At 40.9% G+C, this 23,127-nt stretch overlaps 1 protein-coding gene and 1 long non-coding RNA gene across 2 annotated transcripts in view; one reads left to right on the top strand and one right to left on the bottom strand.

The window, feature by feature from the left end:
* Positions 1-12,627, top strand: part of LOC136293145 (uncharacterized) — a 29,839-nt gene extending 17,212 nt beyond the window's left edge. Inside the window, exons 2-3 of the long non-coding RNA XR_010722095.1 lie at positions 8,644-8,696; positions 12,582-12,627. This is a non-coding gene — a long non-coding RNA (uncharacterized lncRNA). The remainder of the gene's footprint in view (positions 1-8,643; positions 8,697-12,581) is intronic.
* On the bottom strand, positions 6,106-22,766 carry WDR75 (WD repeat domain 75). Its single transcript, XM_066189562.1, has 21 exons — positions 22,677-22,766; positions 22,398-22,527; positions 21,597-21,662; positions 20,976-21,069; positions 20,257-20,381; positions 19,859-19,929; positions 19,197-19,313; positions 18,563-18,651; positions 17,625-17,783; positions 17,261-17,320; positions 17,056-17,171; positions 16,416-16,588; positions 15,528-15,691; positions 13,100-13,283; positions 11,600-11,694; positions 11,119-11,214; positions 10,400-10,569; positions 9,765-9,824; positions 8,542-8,685; positions 8,370-8,461; positions 6,106-6,467 (listed from the first exon to the last, which is right to left on the bottom strand). The coding sequence occupies exons 1-21, from the start codon at positions 22,760-22,762 to the stop codon at positions 6,263-6,265; spliced, it is 2,496 nt and encodes an 831-aa protein (XP_066045659.1). The 5' UTR covers positions 22,763-22,766; the 3' UTR covers positions 6,106-6,262.
* Between the last annotated feature and the right edge of the window lie 361 nt (positions 22,767-23,127).

The following is a 23,127-nucleotide window of genomic DNA, read 5'->3' as shown; positions in this document are numbered from 1 at the left end:
TGGTCACTGAAGGAAATCAAAGAGCCAAGATATTCAAAGCTTTGATCACAGTCTTGGATCTGAAAATATAATAGATTAAGTAGCACTGCAAGGAAACATAAGTTGAGGCATCAATAACAGTAACTGATAACCAGCTTTATGGCTGGGATAATTTAGCTAGTTTAAAATAAAGGGGCTAGAAGTGTAGGAAAGCCATTTTGAAAAACTGGCAAAAACTCTTGCTTTTCTGGGCACTACCTTCTACCTACTCCTTTGTTGCTGCTCTCATGAAGAAATTAGATGAGTTGATGACCGCAATGTGTGTTCTTGAATGATAAGCCTAATTCTTAGTTACACAGCTGCATCTGAAAAGGTCAACAGAGGACAAAGGTCATGGCTCCAGTAATGATACTTCCTTACATGTTAAAAAGCTCACAATTCTTGAACAGTTTTCATTTCAGAAGCTAATAGAATAATCACCCTCTGCAGTTTAATGCCATCAGTCTGAAAGTATTTTCTTTGAACTGCTGGCCACTGCTTTATTTGTTTATTTACCTATTATTTTGGGAGAGGAGGAAGAGGGTGTAAGGGGAAACCAGGAATTGCTGCATGAGAGCTGACCTGTCTCGGGTATCACACCAAACAAACATCTCTTGGGAATGTTCTAGGTGTGGTTGCAACTCTCCTAACACAAGGGCAGGCTCTGGGACAAAGGAGTGAGGTTTGGGTGTATGACATTAAAACTTCATGTTCTGAGCATAGAAAAAGCTCTTGAAGAAAAATCCTGCCCCGTTCTCAGTGGAACTGCAGTTCTGGGAACATCTTAAACTATTTATTCATGTATTAGCTGGTTTCATTCTAAGCAGATTTTTTCCCCCTCAGCCAGTTCCCCACAAAGGCAATGGGAGCTTGTGTTGGCACAGGAGATGCAGCACCGGGCAGCAGATGTTAGCTGAGAGGTAGAAATGCTTCTTTCCATGGTGGCCTCTTAGGTGTTTAAAGCATTTTGAGAAACCCACAGCCTCAGGAACTGCTGATATGCAGGTTCCAGAGCTGTGTGGTAACTTTCCTTACAGCCACATTATGGTATTTACCTAAAGGGCTTTGTTCCCTCTATTACCACCAATATTAACAAGAAATTCTTCGTAAGAATCTTGGGCTACGTTCACTTTCAAACCACACAACTCAGAACAGTGCTTGTAGCAGTATTTTAAGATTTAGTACTTTACCTTGTTGTTGGCAATGTGACTTTGTGACCCTGGACTATAAAGTCAAAGGGTGCTTTGTCAGTGATTTCTGAAGAGTAGGGATTTCAGCCTGAGTTGGCTTTACAGTACAAACACAAATATTGTTCATGATTTCTGCCCTCTGATAATGATCTCATCTTGTGAAGAGACTACTGTGACAAGCTCACTCCTTTATGTTAGTGAAATGGTTAAAGTGCAGAGCTGTTCAGAGTATTATTTAAATGTCTTTTGCAACCTTAGAGGTGAGTGACCTTGCTGCCCTGGCTAAATTCCAGTTTACATCATTACAGTCTACTACTTAACTCCTCAAGGAAATGCTGTGCAGAGGCCAAAGCTAAACCTGCACTGTTCAGTCTGAACTGGGATACCCACAGAAAACAGGGCCCTGCAGGGATTCTGCACTGGGAGAGGTGTTTGCTGGAAGCACTGGGTGTTAGCTGATGTATAAGTTGCTGCCTTTGCTTCTGCCATCACCAGAAAGACTCAGATACTAAAGGTAATCAGCAAGGAGTACAAACCAGAACAGAGAAGGAACAGGCTTTAAGACTATCCAGAAATGTATTAAATGACCCTGACAAGTTTTGCCCGTGAAATTATAAATTAGTCAGAACAGTATTTGAGCTGTAAGCAATTAACCCAAAGAAGGGCTGAAGGAAAGTTCTGGTGTTGCTAAGGCCCAGGGAAAAGCAAAAATAAAAGTTAAAAGGGATGGTATTTGATTTAAAGGAAAGAGAGGAGCATGCTTTCATTTTTTTCTAAAGATTCTTATCAAAGAATGGCATAGAAATTTTGCAGGAAAAGAAATTTACTTCCATTAGGAAAAACCGGTGTCTGTCTGAAGAGGTAAGCCCTGAACAGATTCCATACCATAGAATGGCTTTAATCAGAGGTTTGCAAAATTAGACAAATACCTGTCGAGAATAAATATACCTCAGTTCCTCTGCTTTGGGGCAGAGGGTCTGTTCAGGTTTCTCTGAGTTATATTTGAAGCTGTTGTTGTTTTCCTCTGTCCTGTTCTCTGCTGGTTCTAATTCTGGCTCTTAGCACGTGCTTTAGAAGGCTGACTGCAGACTGGGATTTGGCAGATGGAGGTATCTAAAAGAGCCTCCCCAAGGCTAGACAGACAAACAATTGTTAGGCTGAAATACAAAGATCCAGGTGATCCTAAAACACGCGGCACAATTTGCAGGGTTTTTTTTTTTTCCCCTGTTCTTGAACTCAGAAATCCATAGCAACTACTGTTTAGTAATATCAGCCCCTTTCTCATGGCTTTCCTGCCAAGTCTGCCCACCAAGGACAGGGCACGTGTTGGAGCTGCTGTTAACTAATAACCAGTCTGGGCCCCACAAAATACCGGTGAAGAGCAGTGATGTGCAGTCTCTGTGGAACTACACCTGACTGGAGCAAATGGGCTACAATTATCTTCTGCACTTGGAGCAGCAGCTGAGCAGTCTCAGGGAAGCAGCCTCTCAGTCAAAGCCCATTGCCATGATGTACTCCATAAGGCCTTGCCTGTATGTTTATTTTTTGTAATGCTTGCCATAGCTGCTGGAATTTCAGGCCCTCGTGTTCATCCAACCGCTTGGCTGAGTGGAAAATCCGGGAAGTAAACAAGTCCCCTTCTAGGCACCTTGCCACCCTTGTGTGGTCTGTCCCTCAGCCTAAATAAAGCTGTGACTGCTTCTCTGAAAATTGCTGTCCTGCTGTGATGCACAAGGCACCCACAGGTATTGAACACTGACCTCTACACGTTGCAGAGGTATTTTCTTCTTACCTGTTGTATTTATCATGTAACTGGAAAAATGAGATTAAGTTAAATCTCCTTCTCTATGGTCTGTCTTTTGTGTCAAATCTTTCTATTAAAGAATAATAATCTCCTTGTAAAGTAGCCTTTAGAAGGAAGAAGCAGAAGCCAAAAAATCAAATTAAGATTTAACTTGGGGCATCACAGTAAATACAGGGACCATTCACGCCTACTGAGATACACAAGACTAAAAAAAAAAAAAAAAAAAAAAAAGGTAAAAAAAGTTGAGGAACAGCAGAAAAACTGTTTTAAAACTAAAGCATTCCAAAGCAGCCACAGACAAATCAGTAGCAGCCAGCCCTCTGTATTCTTCATTGTTGTACATTGCAGTATCAGCCAGAAGACATTTTCTAAAAGGTTGGTCAAGAATGTGCCTACTAAGTTTAGTAAAACTGTAACCAGAAATGTATTTCCTTCTTGAGCAAAGAAAACCACACAGAGAGAACTACAACGTGAGGGCCCTCTGTGTACCTCAGTATGTTCAGTCTGCTGTGCAAAGCAAAACAAAGTCAGTAAAGACAAAAGGTTTAAGTCTAAAAGCTCTATCCAGTGCCTGAACACAAAACTGAACTGCACCTTCAGATGCTGACTTGCACGTGAATTGTCTCTTGTCTCTTGCTTTGCTTCCGGGAAAGCACTTGACTTTCACAAGAACACGTGAATTTAAAAACCCCACGTGAACAGAAACTAAGCTTTCCTCCTTTAAACCACACTTTAATGTTGCTGACACAGTAACACAACAGCAGCCTTTGGTGCAGTGCTTTTGTGACAACTTGTGTATAGACCTCTCAACTCACACTTATTTTTCACAGAGCTAAAGTCTGATGTTATTAAAAAAAAAACAAACCACAAAAACCTTTCAGTGTCTTTCCTAGTACAGCACATGTTTTGAAGTGGGGGGGAAATCTACTTACTTTTTCTTTTCCTGTAGTTCCTTAATGTTTCTGACTTTTTAAAACCTATTATTTATCAGTTACAGTCTTAAATCATTTTTCCTATTTGTTCTGTTCAAACTTTTCATTTAGGGAAAAATCCACTGGGTCCAAGGTTCTCAAAAGGCTGTATTGGTTTCAGCTCTGTGGATAAGAGGGATGGAAATAAAAATTGCCAACATCTGGGGAGCTGTAATTTTTTGCTTCAGCTACATAGACCATGAGGTTATCTAAAAAGCTGTCATACAAGGAGAGAAAAATGCAAAAGCAGAAAACTGGCCAGAGCCGTGATAGGATGTGTTTTCCTTCTCTCCCTGTACACTTGTGACAGAAATAAGAGATATGAACTTGCAGGCAAACTAACTCTGAAAAACTTTTACCCATTTTAAAATGTAATTTTTCTGCATACCAAGGGTTAAACAAGATAGCAAAATTGCAACTTCCTTCAAATTCTCAGCAAGACTAGTCCTAATAAATAATCTATAATAGAAGAAAATCTGCGTCACACTCATAAGTAATGGTAGTCTGAAGAGCTGTGGTCCCTGACTTTATGGTATGGGAAGATGCAGGAGCCCTTTGCCGATGTGGGACTAAGTTAACCCTGGCTGGTTTAGTCTGAAACTGGATCAATTAACTGTTTTTCACATTAATGTCTGAGTAGAAGGAAATACAAAGAGCGTGCAAGGGACTATCAGCACTCAATTCAAGTTGCATGGCAGACACTCTAAGGCTCTTCACAGAAACTAATGTCTTCTGAAGTATTTTCATATCCCCACAATTATGCTTTGACATGTTACAGAATTAAAAAGGTAACTTCCTATAATAGTGAGTTTTAAACTAATTTTTGCGTTTTTTTTTTTTTTTTCTTTTTGCTGAAGCCAGCACTCAGACCTATTGGCAGAATTGTTTTCAGCAGTTCATCTCCCCTGTCTCTGGCAGTGTTTCCACTTCTCAGGATTTAAGACTCCTCCCACACCCTGACCACGGCAGGCCCAACATCCGCAGTACCTCATCCCCAAATGTACAAGTCACTGCTGTGCCACATTCTGGGTACTGCTACAACATCCATTCCTCCCTGGCTGCACTTGGGACCTATTTAACCCTGATGGACCTGCTAGCACACCAAGGGAGCAAACACTGCCTTTGGGTTAAAATGGGAGAGGTAAACTTGGCAGAAAAAAATAATTCTGAGGTGCTTTCTTTGATGCCTAAGGAGGAATTGCAGTATTTCTATACCTGGGTGGAAGTGACAGATTTTGTCTGTTTTGTTGTAGGATTCATTCTCCCCAAAAAAGGTAAAAGTGTTGCCTTCCAATATGGGAAGCAACAGGTAGACTTTGATGGAAAGGCAGAGTAGGGAGAACTCAAGTTTCACTCAATGGAGTGTTGGATTGTTCTTGTTCCAGCATTTTTAATCTGAATACTTATGGCAAAATATTGTTTCTTCAGAGCTTTTAGTCATCTGTGCTCTTTGCATCTGCTTGCCTTCACACTGCAGCACCCCAGGAGATTGTATTCACTCTTAGGCCCTTAAATTCACTATTTCAAATGAATTCTACACTCTGCTGCATGTAGTTAAATGATACATAGGAATTCCAGCTGATGCAGTAAAGGCTTATTAAACTGGCTGTTGCATGAACTGGTGCATCTCCTACATGATGCAGTTGTCTTGATATTTGGAAAGGTTTCGTAGTGCTCTGATACACTGAGTACCTCTACCTAAGAATCTCCATGCTCTGTGAACTCCACAAAAGATTAATATCTATTTTCTCTAACCAGGCATGTTAAACTAGTTCTCATCTGTCTCAGCATCTGAAGAGGAACTTCTAGAGAGGAGTCTTGTTACCTTCCTGTATAGAGCACCAAGAACCACCTTGATTTCCCCTGCCACACCTTAAGCTAAGCTCTGTCACCACTTGAAAGCATTTGCTGCTGCTGCTCTGGCAGCAGTAACCCAGCCTCAGTGGGCAAGATTTTCAGCAGCTGAGCTGTCACACTGCAAACTGATCACAAGTCAGATAATGAACCCAGTTTTGCTATTAACCTTTTAAATATACTTTCAAGGGGGAGAGGGGGGGAACCCCCAAACCAGGTTAAGCATTTTCTAAGGTGACAGAAAATCAGTAATAAACTAAGAGCAGAATCAGCTTTCCAGAACTTTAATCCCTCCCCAAAGTTCTGCAGTCCTTTGGAAAGAGAAGCTGCTAGAAAATTTTTGGCCGGAGGACCTGAAAATTTTTTTAAAGAATATTTAATCCACAAAGCTTCAACCTGCAGTATAAAAAAAGTAAGATGTCTGTTTAGAAGGCTGATATCCAGCTGTAGTCCATTTTTCTTATTTTTCGTAGCTCTTTTTCCTGAGATTTAGACAGTTTACATGTCATCTCTCCTAATAATTCTACATGGCTTGTATCGTCTTGTTCCATTGCTGTGACATCTTCCTCATCTGAATCATCCTCTGCTTTTTCACTTTCCATTTCTACTTCATCAGCAACTTCTTCAGCACTGCAAGATGGTTGGAAACAACCCAATTAATAGGGTACTCTCACATATTACAGTACTATAGAGGAGAAGTTAAATTATCACGCAAAGAACAAGTAATCAATATTTTATAATTTTTTTTTTCATTTCAGTCTACCTTAAAACTACTATACTTCTCTTGTCATCTCAATTTCAAGCTGGTTTTCAAATAGCTTTCCTCTAAGTAAACTTAAAATAGTTTTCTTTCTCGAAATATAGTACTTAACTGCAGAGCAGGTAGGTCAGCATTATGACAAATGTTACACCAGTGCAGTCCTACAGGATCAGAAACAGTGGATATACTGGGAGATGAGACAGTATTCAAGAAGACCATTCTTTTTCAAGTAGGAAAAAGGTCACTTGGTCTTAAAAACTGCTACAATACCTAGAGCATTACTAGGAAAGAAAAAAAATTCTTTGGTTGTTTTTTTTCTCTAAATATAAAGAGGTGTTCAAAGTGGCTGTTCCCTTCTGAGGTCAAGAGTTTTAAGCCTGTGCTGAAGTAGAAAGCACAATTCCAACAAATTATATGGAACTGTTATATTTACAAATGCATTAATTAATAGTATTAATTCAAGTGTCTGTTGTATAAATATTCCAGATCTATTAAGAGTGAACTGCATGGCAAAACAGTGCTGGTCTTCTAAAAATCATCTGTTCTAATACAAACTATTCATCACTCACAAAACGTAAGTGGAGAAGCACACAGCAGTATCACAGTGCCAAGGAAAACAGAAGCATTTAATGTTAATTATATATCCACTGTATAATATATACACTATACAGTGAGAAATTGTGGTCAATCTTCAAGGGCCCCATGCTGCAGCAGCCCTTACATGTACCTTTAAATGCACAGCCATACTAATCACCACTGTCAAAGTACAAGCTCTGCAAGTGCAAATATTTACACAGGTCACTGAACTCTCACAATCTTCAGGACTGAAACTAGATGCGAGTTTCCATGTATTAGTTTTCTGTCAGTGTTCTGTGGATGTTTTGTTGTGCCATGCAGTCAGAGATCCTGCAGCAGTGGGCAGCACAAGGTGGCAGAAGCTGGGACAGTGCTGTTGTGGCAGAAGCCAGAGCACACTCAGGAGCTATGTTTGTTTCTGGGTAAGCTCTGGCCCTGTGAACCACCCACTTGCCCTCCTGGCAAATCCACACCAACACCTCATTCCAAGGACAGGTCTTCATCCCTGGCCTGCCAGAGTTTCACAGAACACTTTAGAGCATAGATGACACAAAAATGCAATTGTTTACCTGGCTTCAGTGTGACAAGATATTAATCCTAATATAAGACCACTGTTACAATTCCTGTGCCTCAATTCCTTTTTTATTGATGCCAAATGAGAAAGCTACAATTTTAAGTACCTATCAAACTACTCTATTAAACTGGAATTAATGCACTGTGAGACAATCTTAGATGTGCTTACAGTATACACTTGTATTTTGTAACCTAATTAGAAATGACATTTGAGTTCTAAACAAATTCTTCAGATCAAGCTTCTAACTTCCTGGTGTATCTAGAAACAAACCAAAAATTATGCAGCAAGTCATAGGAATTTCAAATAAAGTTGAGAATCTAATATTTAACCAAAAAATAGCACTAAAAAGCCATTAAATCCCTGGAATAAAGTTAAATTCATGGAGAACATTTGAGGGTAAAAGGCAGCGTTTTGCATATAAGCACATTATGCAAAACCCAGCAAAATAACAGCAACAAAAGAGCCAATACACTAAACAGCCAGACCATTACCATACTGAAGTATTCTACTAACTTACTGAATAGATAAAGAGTGTTGGAAAACTGCTTTTACATTTTGAACAAAGATGTGCATAATTTAAAATAGCTCTGATAACTAAGGAAAGTTCTTGAACTTTTCTTACCTTTTGTTCTCTTTGGAGATGAGCAATGAGTTAATAAATATAGTGCAGAGGAAGGAAGCAGATGGCAAAACGTGTGCTGGAGTGTGCAAAAGCTGCAAAGATAAAACAGAAGTTTTATGAAAGATTTTGTTTGTTGTGATTTTGCTTGTACATTTACTGTAATTACTCCTACCTCTTTGACAGCAGGTGAAGCTTGCTCCTGCTTATTATGAACAATTGGCTTTCCAAGGTCTGTATCCTCCTGTACTTGCTGATGTCTGTGCTTTCCCAACAGCAAACTAAATGGTGTCACAGGAAGACTTTCTTCTACTGCCAGCTTGAAAAAATGTAAGTAGAATTTTAGTGTCACAAATCTAAGTTCTATATCCTTTTAAGTTACCCAAATTCAGAATAAACCCAGGTTACAAAAGTCTACAGTCAAATTTAACTCAACTGAGCTATGTGGCCCTTTGTACTCATTCTCTGTCAGTTGTCTGGAGAGAATCCTGCACAGAGAGTTGCAAAACACTCCAGAATCTGGACCCAAGAACACTAGATTTTAATTTGCTGATCTACCTATTACCCTCCAAGTATGGAAGGTGGTGCATGTGCCAGAAAACCAAAGGATGGGTTTTTCTGATTCCACTTAGAACTGAAAGATCATTTATACTCCAGTGTCATCTGCAGAGAGATTCCATTATGTAATGGCAACCAAAACATGGCACCTTGACTTTTGGCATTTTCCTACATCAATATACATTGATATGAACACCACATTATTTTCCCACCCTCCAAAGAAACTGAGTGCTCATGCCCACATTCCCACAGCATTCTGTATTAGAAACAGACTAACTTCTACTTTGATCTGTTATCTAAACAACCACATCATCAAATGCTGCTGTTTCAGTGAGTATGAAACACTTCTTCAACATGAATTTTTTTTTAAAAAAAACAACTTCCCAGACTAGTTCTCCACAGAAATACATATTGGAATACAATTCTGGAACTCCTCACTTTTAAGTCACAATTGACTGACAACTGTTCATCCCCATCAGAAAGCACAGTTCAGACCACACTCAAGGTTCCAAGTGTTACAGAAACCAAGATAAGGAAAGAACTTACTCAAATATTTTGCTTCATTTGTGTAACCTGTATCTTTTTGAAAATTTTTTTCCCTCCCCCAGGGGAAATGGAGAGCAGCTTACTGATACTTCTAAAAATATTTTTACAAACAGCACTTCTTGTCACAAAATAAGCAAATCCAGATTACTGCCCCTTCTGCTAAGTGTCTGTGACTCCAGGTAAGGATCTGGTGTGGATTTTCATGACAAGAGGGAATTTCAATATGACAAAATGACCACCATCAGAATTTTGAACTGCCCTGTCCAACTGAGTCAGAATTTCTATGAGAGGTACCTGTTTGCTCGATGGCGTGAGCCTTTCTTCCAGAGACTTTGTGCTAAGTGTCATTAGCTCCTAAAATACAGAAAGATGCAGCACAGTTATCATATGTGAAACTGCCCTCCATATTTCCACACCTCACCCACAGAAGCTTCCAACTGGCCCAAAAGCTTTTATCAGTCAAGTGGAAGAGGCAAAACCATCTCTTACTCTTTATTTTGTAAAGAAACTGAAGAAAAGCAAGAATGAACCTAGAGGTCCCAGAGACTTTTTGGGAAAACAAACAAAAAAACCCCACCCCCATCCAGAAATTACAGGGAAACTGAAAATCACATGGAACATTTGAATAAACAGCAGTAATTCATACAGCTTCTAGGTTCTTGTTTAAGTTTAAGAACAGCATAGGCAATGTTCTCAAGTTATCTAGTGTCTTGTATCAATGAGGCAGCATAAATTATTCACAGTAGAAAACCAGTAAATAGTTTTGAGCTTAGACTGTTTTGGCAGTTGAAAGCTTTCAATAAAGCACAGCTTACAATGACTTGACATCAAAAAAAGAAACTCCTATGCTCATAAGCAGAGCTCTGAATTCTTATCAATCCATTTTAAAGATTTTCCCCAGGAACCACCTACCAATTACCATTCCTTACTTGTGTATCCGTAAGAAAAAACAGTTGGGATTTTCTTAGCCAAAGGTATTTTGCTGAGCTTATCATTTCAGGTTCATCTCTTGGAACAAAGGCAGCAAGCAGGATCTTTTCTTTACAGAGATTTCTCTGGATGTAGACTGGCCGTGGCTCATTTGGTTTAAACACAAACACTGCAAAACCAAGAATATCTTCTTTTTAAATCAGGAAATTCTTATGCTCCTGGCCAGCTGTCAAAGCCCTGAATATCACAGCCAGGAAGGCTGGACAGGATTGCCTCCAAGCACCAGTTTACACAAATATGACTGGATAACTTTGCTCAATAATAGAAGGGACCTTTCACAGTACTCCAGTCCAGGTAACATCCTTGGAAATTAACATTTCTGCAGGAAGAGTTATCTCAATTCAATGTCAGAGTTCTAAAATGTGGCTGCACAGTTCTGCATTTACAAGAGAGGGTCACGAACATTTGAGACCCTCAGAAGTGTGGTTAATCCTGAGATATATCCTGCACCTGAAACTAACTGCTGGAAGAAAAGGTAACACACTGTATTTGAATGCTGCTGTCAGATATGGCTCAGTTTCCACAGGTGCAAGCACACACTGAAATCCCTCCTGCAGCTTTCATGGTCTGAATTCTAAGAAAACCTTTTCTAGAAATTGTGCTTCCTCAGTTTTCAATTCTGCTGATTATGACTTGTCAAAGAAGGCTTTGTACTCACAGCTGGACTCTTTGGAGAGCCATGAGACTGCAGCAATATGTTCAGAAAGGGGATCTGGTTGCAGAACTACTACGTTGAGGTGCGCACTCCATTCCACTGAAAAGCAAGCACAGCAAGAGCCAGAGGTGAAAAGGGGCCAAACAAAAGGTAAAAAAACCCAAAACACAGGGACTTAGCTGCTGGAAGAGGGAGCTCCACTCATTCCCTAGTGAATAAAAACACACAAACGCTACCAACTCCTACACAAGTAAGAAATACTACCTATTACTGGGTTATCGTTCACCTAACTTAAAATTTATTCTGCACACACACACACAAAGCACATGTACATGGATAGGATACTATCCTAAGTATGAAAATCATACCATTTCCACAGAGCATTTCGTAGTGTGCAAATCTGGAACTGAACTAGAATTATTTAAGAGTTTCACAGTAATTTCAAGTATTAAATTACTCTAGCACACATTCAAGCTGATCTTACATGCACAAGTGAGCAGGTTCCAGCAACACAGAAAGCCATAATCAGTGGCTCCAATAAGGTACTTGGAACATGTTAGTCTCCCAAAGCAGATTTTCCTACAGAAGTAAAAAGTCAAAACAAATTAGTCACTCTCAGAGTTCATCTTGGTTTCTCTTTTTAGCAATTACTCTCAAGTCACAAAAACCATTCAGTAATGATTTAGTTTTAATATCTAAATCCGAAGTTTGCTTTTTGCATTCACCTCTAGTGGCATGAAACTCCACACACAACTATCTGGTAAGTCTGATGATGTAAAGTATGCATAAATATCTAAGAATTACGTGTTCCTACCGCATTCCAATAAAAAGGAGGAATTTAAAACAAATAAATTACAGACTCATACATAATTGTAAGTGTTCACATTGGGATGGGAAAATAATATTTTTAAAAGCCCTACTATTGTTTAGGAACTAGAATGAGAGGAGTAGTTAAACAAGGGTTATTAAAAGCTGCTCCAGTTCAAGAAAGCATGTGATTCAATTTCTCAGTCTCTTGAGAGTAACAGAACAGCCTTATGACTTCTAATGATAAAAGATTTTCAGAAAACCTAGAAAGGGACAGAATTTGTATATTAAAGCATACCCCTTTGAAATTATGCAAGTAACACAGTAATTCATTATATTCCTAAGGTAATTTATTTCCTTTTAATATAACAAATAGTAAATGTTGTAAGAGGAGGGAACTGGCCTGGGAAAAGCTTGTCACTGCGCCAAGCTGGTGGCTCATGTGCCTCCCACAAGTTTTCTGCACCCCAGTTTCAGAGTAACATTTCTCAATTTCTTATCTTAGAGGACCAATATAAAACAGACTTCATCACACAAGAGAAAAGCTTACAAACATACACACAACACGTGGAAGGGAGAAACCTCTGTATGCTGCTATGGTTCTTTGTGTCAAGAGTCTTAAAAATATTGTGACCACACAATGTTTTTTATCATGACAGCATACAATGGGGCATGGCTGGGATAGTCTGCCAGGAAAGCATGGATTTTCAAACAGAGGTTAGAGAGGATCAAGATATGTATTTCATAGTACATGTAAGGTCATCATGTCTTTATGGTTTATTGATGTAATTTCTATTTGCATGTATGCATACACAGATAAAGAACCAACTTCTTGTATTTATACTTTTCCAGGACTTCGATTCACCCCTGGATTAAAGGGGAAAAAGAGAAGGGGCATCAACACACTACCTGTGTGCTCCATGATACAGATTTAAGGATGGGAGGTGAAGGAGACGCAAGCAAGAAAGAAGGAACTGCAATGCTCGATCTTATTTTTGACAGTATTTTTAACCAACCACCTAAAAGCCATTTTAGTCTTTTCTATATATGAATTTAAGACTGATAAATTCAATGTTTATATGTTTATGAACATATGCAAGGTCTAGGACTGCTATGAATTGATTCTTTCTTTTCTAAGAGTTCAGATGAGACATAAAAGAGCAGATGAAAAACATACCTTATATTTCCAGGTGGGTGGCAAAATGTACACTTGAGATCCCAAGTAAGTGAATCCCATACAGTGACAGTTTCTTCAAAGCTAACAGCAAGCAAAGAGCCATCTTCTGAGAAGCAGCAGTTTGTAGCTTGGTAGTTGTGGTAGCTGCCTACAAAGTCACAGGTCCAGCTCACACTCTGCTGTGCTGTGTTGAATGAACAAGCCAGTTAATTCAAGTCTATACATGAAGAAAGAAGAATTTAATTATTATTGCAAAATAGGCTCAAGAGCAAGGCACTTTTCTTTCACAACTTTTGAAGAGTACAGAGAATACACCCTTATAAAATCTGTTCTAATTGAGAAACAGCTCTGGTAGGGTTTTCATTTGTCCTCGGTTTTGCATTTGAACTGTGAACCTTGAGACTGACAGGGTACAATATTCATGCTTAGTTTGCCAACTCCATTAACTGTGCTCTCAAAGAGGCAGAGGTTAGGTAAAATGATACTCAAGTAGATTCAACACTTATTGTTCCGAAAAACTGTTCTGTCGTAACTCCATCAAGAACACGTGAGCATTACTCAAAATCTGAACACAGCTTGCATTTGAGTCCAACAAAGCACATGGTTCATTTACAGAAGATTTGAGGATCACCAGGTGACCCACCAGCATGCTTCCCTGTGTTGGTTCATATAATACTGCACTCTGCCACTACATTCTGTTGGGACACCTTTCTCACTGTTGATAGTTACCAGAAAATAAACTGGAGCAAAGCGATGTACTTACCACATTAACATACATTTCCCAGTATGCAATAATTCCTACAGCATGCTTTTGAAACATTAGAGTAGGATGAGGAAAAAAGGGGAAATCACCCTATGCTAAGATACCCTTTTATATAATGGCTACAAGTTGATGATTAAAAGACCTGCCTCTAAAAAAAAAAAAAAAAGAAAAAAAGAAGCCAGAAAAGATTGTGTACTCCAACTGCATGGCACCATCTAGGGGCCCAGCAAGAGACCTGCTGCAATTGACACATCCCAGAGTGAACTCAACTGAGGAGCTCTTTGGTAAATTAATATCTGCTGCAGAGAAGCTGCAGCATGCCAAGCCTTTCTACCTTAGCACTCCTACTCTGCCCCATTGGGTAAATACACCACAGCAGTCACCACTAATTGGTACTTTTACATAGGCCATGAAACAGAACCCTGTAGGCACTTAAAAGACAAACACCCTGATGAGGCCAGTCAGCAGATACAAAACTATTTTGTGGAAGGAAAAAAACCAAAATTAAGTTTCATCCCCAGCTGACACTATACTCTATATCAAAGTATCTGCTCATTAAGATATAATTTACCCTCAGAACAATTTATGGAAAAAGCAAACCGAAATACTCTTTCAGATACCATTGAGGGGGTTACTATTAATACAGTAAACAATACAAGGTTTTGTCTGTCTGCTCAGCAGCAGCCACAGTTGAGGAACAAAGAGGTTGTAAAGAGAAAGTTTGGCAAAGTTTGCCAAATGGAAACCCTAGCAGCTCAAAAGTACTTTTGAACATGTTCTCACCTGCCCATGAAAAGACAAACAGATTACTAAACTGCAAGCAATTCAGCAAGACCACTATCACAGCTACTTAGGAACATGAAATGACAAGACATCCAAGTGGCAGGAAAGTGCCACTTCACTTAAGTGTGCCTGACACTGTAATAACATTTAAGTAAAAGGACATTAATGTGTTGGAAATCTTTTGTATTTCATGTCCACAGACATACAGAGCAATCAATAAACATACACAGATGGTGTGTTTGAAAGAAGTGGACATCAGCATGTCTTTCAAGAGGCTAAATTTGGTTATTAAAAGTATCTCAGAAATACCTAAAAATACCCATTTTGTGATGTTCAACTACCTAATGGAAAGGAAGGATGTTTAAAAAAATGATCTCTGAAGTGGTGGATCTGTAGAACTACGAAGGTGCTATTATTTTAAACTAAGTCAGCTCAAACAGAGTAACAGAGTAACACATTTCTGAATCTCGCTCCTTCCAGCAGGAGTCTCAAATGAAAAGCTGACCCAGAGGACTGACAAAAATCCTTTTCCTCAGCATGACAAAATCATTACCACAAAAAATTCTTTAACCAATGAACACAGGCTGCCATTCCCTCCTACAGCAGCTTGCCAAGGTCTTTGGCTATTACAGGAACCTCCATACCAAACTAATACTGTGGAACTATGGCAGGACTCCATCCTCCATCACAGGAGGCTTGGGAGAACACAACATGCAGCAGCAGCAGCAGATCAATGCAGCAGACTGAGCAAATGAAAGTAGGGTCCTAATTTTTACAGCATGACTTCAAATGTCATTGTAGGTCCTTTCTGACTTAGGTTATTCTAATGGTTCTATGTTACAAGGTGCAAGTTAGAGTAAGTTGTATTTTGGCCATGCTTACCTTCTGGATCAGTGTCTTCTACCATCACCCAGACTTTGAACACACAGTCTCTGCCAGTTGTTACCAGTATGATAGAGTCATCCCCCAGTTCATCCATGTCACGAAAGCACATGTCTGTGATGTGGTTGTCATGGGGCGTGTTTATTCTGGTGTTCAGCTGAAAGCTATAGGAAAAGAAAACAGAAGCTTGCCATTCTATTTCATTTAGAACTTGGGGAAGACTTCAGTTCAAGTTGATTCTGGAATGGGCAGGGAGAGGAGCTGTCAAAGGAATTTCTAATTAAGACAGGTAAATGGTATTGCATGAACAGATCAGGTTTCCCTAATGGCTTCCTTACAGTAGCCCAGCACCAAGAATTATCACTAGGCGAGCATCTCTCAAGTACTCAGCGTGAACCCTGAGCAGTCTTCCAGTACTTAGAAATCAGTCATGTGGTTGATCTGTGTAGTTGCTGTCTTTTGCTTCTTTAAGAAAACAACAACTTGTAGTGCAAATGCAATTTTTTTAATAGGAAAATTAGGGAAAGGGTATTAACCAGACGCATATGCTGAAGACAAAGAGCTACGATAAAATGATAATCTTCTGTACTTTCTGGAGAAGGACTAAATCAATTAATGATGAAATACAGGTCCATGGTCAGGTCCATGATTTTTAATACCAAGAAAATATGAGAATTTAAGTCCCATGGTTACAACAGACTCTGATTACCGTAAGTAAAATAGATCCAGAGCAATTATTTCCTATGTGTATTCAGTGCAACTCTGCTCTGCTGCAGATGCTGTAGTGTGCACGGTAACTTCCCAGATCTGGAAAAACCGCCTTTGCAAGGCAATGTCTGTGCAGGGATCTGTGTGACTGGCAGCTGGAAGGCCAGCCGTTATCATTACCTTTGTGCCTCTTCATGGTAGAACCACAGCTTCAGCTGCAGCTCGGGGTCAGTCACTTCTTCACTCTCCTCCACGGTGGCCAGCCAGGTGCCCTGGGCGCTGAACGCCACCTTCACCAGGTCCGACTGCTTCAGCCCCGCCTCGTGGATGTACTGCCGCTGCACTATGTCCAGCTGCAAAGCAAGGCCACAGGGGGGTTTAAAATTCAGGCAGAGCCCTAAGAGATGCCATGAAACCATGGAGAAAGGTTTCATGAAGGCTCCAGTTAGACCTGACTGGGCTGTGGTACAAAGAAGTATGCCAACACGTGGGGAAAGCAGAACTGGGGCATGTGCATTCCACAACGATGCAAAGTGTAGGAAAGAATGAAAAATAATTTGAAGGTGTTTTGCCTACAAATTTTGGACGTTTAACAGGAGAGCACACTGTTTTAAAGTACTTTTTACAGTATCAATGTTTAGATTTGCTTAGCAAGTGAACTCAGAGATAAAGCCAAGAACATCTCAGCCTGGGATCCAGCTTTGTGGGATAGCTGCAACATTTTTTTCCCATTTGCCATATTAAGTCTTCAAATAAATTCCGATGCACAAGTTACTTCACTGAGTAAGTTAAAGTTTTGGTACAAGCCCATCCAACTTACACTGAACAACTGCTGGTCACTCTGGAGGGAATAGAACTGCAAGTGGCCTGGCTCTCCATTCAGGACCAAAGCTTTGGTTCTAGGATCAACCACCAGGCCAGTCTTGACATCCCTACCTGGAAACAAAAATCAGATGACAAATGACCAAAGCTACCAAGTGACACATTTCACCCTCTACGTGGAAGATAAATTTTACTGCACTTACTTTTAATTAGCCCTTGAATACTTCTGGAAAACCTTAGGTTGCTGTTGATTATTGTAATTCCTGAAAGAGAAAGCAGACCGAGTCTTGCAAAGGCACACTTCTCATGGTGGGCAAGGGACTGTGATGATCTGAACTGTAAATGTATCTTTTCCCAGTTTATGACACCAAGGTGGAAAGCCAAATTACAGCAGTCACCAGGCAAATTCACAGAACTGATCAAAGAGCAAAAGAACAAGCACCTGTTTTTTCAGATCACTAATGAAATTCAATGTAGTTCTTAGTTAATTTACCCAAAATCAACAAAACAAAGCTCATACAGATTTGCACTTCCACTGAAGTGATACTTGGCTGTGTTTTGGCTTACTGTTGTCCGTGTGCAGGGTGCAGCAGAGAGCGCCGTCAGAGGACATGGAGATGTACTCGATAGGAGACCCCAAACGAGGCAGGAAATCCTTCTGGCACGAAGATTCATTGTGCCACTGGACTAGGACAGATTCAACTCCACCACTCAGCAGCCTGGTTCCTTTTCCAGCAACAAAATACAGTTAAAAGGTTTTGCTTAAAAAGAAATAAAACCAACAGCCTGTATCTTTATAATGACAGACATGAATTTCTCAAAACTTCTCATGGGGATCTCACAGAGGATACCCCATTAAATTTCTAGAGAAACTTGGATTAAGTAACAGCAATTTGTATCCACAGTGAAATTTAAGCAATGCTTTGGAAGGAGCAGATCTCATCACTTTCTGAATCAGCTGGATACTTGTGTTAGGATATGGCTGAACTGTTCTTCTGTGAGAAGTACTTTGCAGTAAGAAATACCTTAAGGAGAATAGTTCAGATCACACAATTCAGATAAAGGTGGAGTATTTGTGACAGCAGGTTTGAGCTCAGACAAGACTGGCTGGTTTTATTTGGATGCAAGTAAAACTGGCAAGAACTCATCAGTATTATTAATGAAACAGAAGGAGAGGAAGAGGGGAGGTGACGGAGAAGAGGTGAGAGAAGGGGTTAGATTTTTCTTTCTACCACAGAAGGCAGATATTTGGCATTGTAAATACCAATCAAAATGCATATAAAAAAGTAACAACTCCTTTCAGTTTTATTTAAGGCCCTTCCTGGATATACTTAAAATTCTAGAAATTAACTTGTTAATAAGTGGACGAACTGGGAGCTTCTATAGATTCTTCCTTGTCTGCTGCAACACTTCGAGAAGGTTTTGTTAATTTGATGGAGATTTTGGGGCTTTTTGGTAGTTTTTTTAAATTGCTTTTTTATTAGTAATATTTTTCTTTTACTCACCCTCCACAGAAAAAGCCAGATCCATGACAATATCATGATGCCAGTGCAGTGTGGAATATGTGTACTCTTTCTTGTGGTGGAAATTCCTCCTGCGTGGAGAAGCACAAAACAATTCTTTACTCACAACATCAACAATAGAGTAAACAAAAGGAAACGTGGAATTGACTCAATCATATCATCCTGTCTTCTGACTTTTAGACTAGTTTATCCTAAGCTCAGGTGATGCAGAATGAGGAAAGGAACCACACTACAGGTTTTCAGAACCTGCCTGGTCCACACCTCCCATCTTAGATGTATTGAGCAACTCAGCCCTGAAAGCAACTTCACCATGTGATGTTTTTAATCACGTATTCCACTGGTGTGCTCTTCTTAGGACTCTACTTGCCCATGGAGAGTTTTTTTCAGCTGCTCTTGCATTACCTTTTACACCTAAGTTTAGATTCAATGGAGCACAGTTTAACATAGGCATTTTTCCACTTGGCATGTACACTTGTCAGCACTGCAGGTCCACTGCTCTTCCTAACTTCTGAAAATGGCAATGCTAAGGACAAATTAGACTGCTTTGCTCAGGTTTGATTCCTACAGTCAGAGGAGTTTATGGGATACCATAACCAGTTAAGCAAAATGCACATACCAGAGGCGAATCTTTCCATCAGCATGGCCAGTTGCAATGCAATCCTCTGTAGGATGGCACATGACACAACTGAAGCGATTGTCTCCGCCTTTTGTCTTCACTGTACTTAAAGAAAACCTTCAAAAGTTAAGAAAGTGACTTTAATTGTAAGAGTTAGATTGGTTTTTCTAAAACAAATCTTCAAAACGATCAGCTAGTGCACGTAAAAATAATTCTGATTAGCAAAAGTAAACATTTTCAAGTTGTTACGGTTACATGCACTCTCAAAAAAAAGTGACAGACTTATTTTCCTCTTGATTTCCCTAATTCTTCACCTTCAATCAAGCTGAAAGAGCTTTTGCTTCTGTCTTTGTCTCCCTCTCTCCTTTTCTCCTACTTCCGCTCCCACTGCCTGGGCCCTGTCCAAACTATGTCACTTGTTTCAAGTCAGCATCAACCTAAGTATTTAACTGAAAAAAATACATTCCTGAGCTGCAAAGGCAAGGTACCACTGCCACTGATCTGCTCACTGTTCACCTCTACAGGAAGCTTCTTATACAATGACTACATCCCCTCCAGCAGAAAACCAAATATTAGATCGTGTGTGCACACATCACGAGTTAAAAATCATTTAGAATATATCAGACTGAATCAGTATCTGACGTTTTTATTCTCATTCTTACCTGTTCAACAATTTCCGTTTGAAAAAATAAACTTGGAGATTCACACCCTTCACTGATACCACATATGTATCCTGTTAAAGTAAAGCCATTTAGGACACACAGATTATGTTTTCACACAAGAAAAAAATAAAGCACATTTCACTACAAAGTACTTTACACTGGAGACAACATATAAGCTAATGTTAAGCAAATGCTTTTCCATTATAAATGTCAAAGTTTCTTGTTTTTGTAATATTAAAGAAAGCATACTTTTAACACTGATTCATTTACTCTCAGTTTTGTTTCAATACTGCTGTGCTTTGTATGAAAGCATAAACAGTGTAGAGTTCATTAGGGAGGAAAAGAACCCCTGCCCAACCAAAACACCAGAGAAGAAAAAATCCCAAAGGTGAACATACTTCTCTTCCAAATGCAATGTGCTTCATTGATGCATCCACACCATCCAGAACCACTGAGAGCTCCTTGCTTTCCAGATCTTGGCCTGCTCCTTTTGTCAGCTTAACTGAGACCAGCTGGAATGTATCTGACCAAGGAAAAAAATCTGTCTGAAAGCAACAATAGTACGGAAGAACAAGGACCTGACAGTGGGGATCAGTGGAAATGTAAGCAGAATCCAAGGGAAGCTGCATAGTATTTGCTCTTGCTCTGAAGTAGCAATATATAATAGTACACAGTAAGCCCAAGCTGTATTTATTGCAGACAAAATCCCATTAAAAAATACCTAGGCATGCTGTGAATAGGACAAGTCTGTTTATGGCAATACTGCCTAAGCTGGGAGAATAATCTCCAGCACTCATACACAACGTGAGTAGTGTAACTCAAAGCTTGGTGAGCACTGCTCAAAGATGAACTGCATCTCTGAGACCACATCCATGCCACACATGTTTCAAAAGCAAAACCAAGCACTCTTATAGACAAATATTGGAATGACAGATGTCACAGACTGAGAATGAAAGAGGTACAAAATGCAGGACTACAGACACCTGCCGCAGGATTTAAAAAATATTTGACAATTAACATGTTAAAGCCCATTGTTGCAGCACGCCACTCACTGCTGGGACAGTAGCACAGACACAGAATGACTGAAATGACACGGATGATGCTACTTGTACTGTACCTCGTTCACCCTTCTTTGGAATGACAACAAACACTGAGTCCTCGGCACTAGCAAGTGTGTACAGTGCCAGAAGTTTGGATCCTACAGTGAAAGTCTGAAGAAAAAAAAGAGAAGGAAATCAACAATTACTACATTTGCGTCTATGTCTTTAAAATAAGGTCATCATGTCTTAAAGAAATGTTCATGTATTACTTAAAATTCTCAATCCTGAGATAAATATATTTTTCTTCTATCAAGGACTAACACAAATGTTAAAACAGTACTAATAAAATATGAGACATTGGAGTTACTGAAAAGCCTCAAGATACCTTATCCTAATACAAAGCAGAAAGCACACCCAGAGGTGGGTATTTACCAGAAGACATGAGCAAGAGTAAGCAGCCCATATTTTCAAGCCATTGGATCAATTCCTATTGGTGTATCCCAAACTGCAGCAAGTAGAAAAGTCAGTATGTCAGTGCATCTCTCATCTTCTTCCCCAAAAGGATCTGCATCATCATCACACATGCTATTACTGCCATAATTAGATTGGTTCTAGGTTGTGTTAATAGTAGAACAACCCATTTCAGACTGATTTGTGTCCATTTTTTACATGCCCTGAACAAGAATAACTCAACATACTTTAATGAGAATCCCATCCATGAAGTCCCACAGCTTAATGGTGCCATCGAGAGAGGAAGAATAGAGCTGAAGAAAAAAAAACAAAAAACAACTATATAAGTAATAGCAATATATTAAAACCAGATTGTACATCAAATCACAACTGTGATTCCAGATAACTGAATGATAAAAAATCCAGAACAGAGACCAGCTCTGTGGTGCCTTCAAATAAAGTGCAAGCACAACACTATTACTCTAGTTCGAAATGTACATTGTCACCAAGAGTGAATACACTGACACCTGCCACGTGAACATCTAATGCTGCACAGCTAATCTGCAGATCAGTGGAAAATAATTCGTGGTAAATAACTCTTGTTTATACCTGGACACAAAAAAGCCCAAGCAAACTAGGAGCAGGGAAGAGAGGCTGGGGGCAGAGGGAGCCACTGGGCAAGTTAAAGGAATTTAGTCACATCTGCATCGGTACCAGCAGATACAGAAGGGCGAACACCAACCACTGATTTCTGATTTTCTCACACTCTTCTTTTACCCTTTCAATGAAAGAACTGGAAATTTTGCTGTATTTCCGTTTCGTTCTCATTCCATTCAAGGAGTGTGACCCACCATGACACTTCACGTTTATGTTTATAGGAAACTGACACAGCTCTACCCTTGTCAGATTTCAGCGAAACATCAGCTCGACGATGCCCTCATCACTCCTAGCCCCTTCCCAACCCCAGCCAGCCCCGGCACAGCCCCTGCGGTGGCACATCAGGGTCAGGGGCAGCGCGGCCAGCCCCAGCCAGACCTCCCCCCGCAAACCTGCATGTGGTTGTGTGGGTTGAGCTGGATGCCGGTCACCAGGTCGGCGTGGCCGCCCATCAGCCGCAGGGTCTCCTCGGTGTTCACGCTGTACACCTTCACGAAGTCCCCGGAGGCGCACAGCAGGTACCTGCGGGAGAGAAACGCCGTTACCCCGGCCGAAGGGGCCCGGGCGCCCCGCGGCAGTCGCAGGCCGCGGGGACACCGGCGGGCAGAGTCCCGCTCGGACCTCAGGAGCACCCCCCGAGCGCGGCAACCCCGGCCCCCAGTCCCACTTGCTTGGAGTCGGCGGAGAACACGGCCCTGGCGCCGCGCAGAGCGCTGCCCCCGCACCGCACCACGCGGAGCGCGTCCGGCGCCACCATCTTGTCCCGCCGCCACCCGCGCGCCGGGCCCGCCCCGCCCCTCCCGGACCCCATTGGCCCCGCCCCTCCCGACCCTCATTGGCCCCGCACGGCCGGCCCCCACTGGCCCCGCCCGGCCCTCATTGGCCCCGCCCCGCTCGGCCCTCACTGGCCCCGCCCCGCCCGGCCCTCACTGGCCCCGCCCCGCCCGGCCCTCATTGGCCCCGCCGCGCACTGTGGGTGGGCTACGCGCGCGCCCCCTCACGGAGACACTGGAGCGGGGACAGTCACGAAGCCACCTTGGGCATCGCCCGCAGCGTGGCACCCAGTGCCGCGTCCAGACTCTCCCGAAACACCTCCAGGGACGGTGACTCCACCACCTCTCT

This window comes from Chamaea fasciata, unplaced genomic scaffold, assembly GCF_029207755.1.
Source record: "Chamaea fasciata isolate MVZ Bird 193981 ecotype frontalis unplaced genomic scaffold, bChaFas1.0.hap1 SCAF_8, whole genome shotgun sequence".
In the NCBI taxonomy this organism is placed as follows: Eukaryota; Metazoa; Chordata; class Aves; order Passeriformes; family Sylviidae; genus Chamaea; species Chamaea fasciata.
This window is presented reverse-complemented; position numbering and strand designations above follow the sequence as displayed.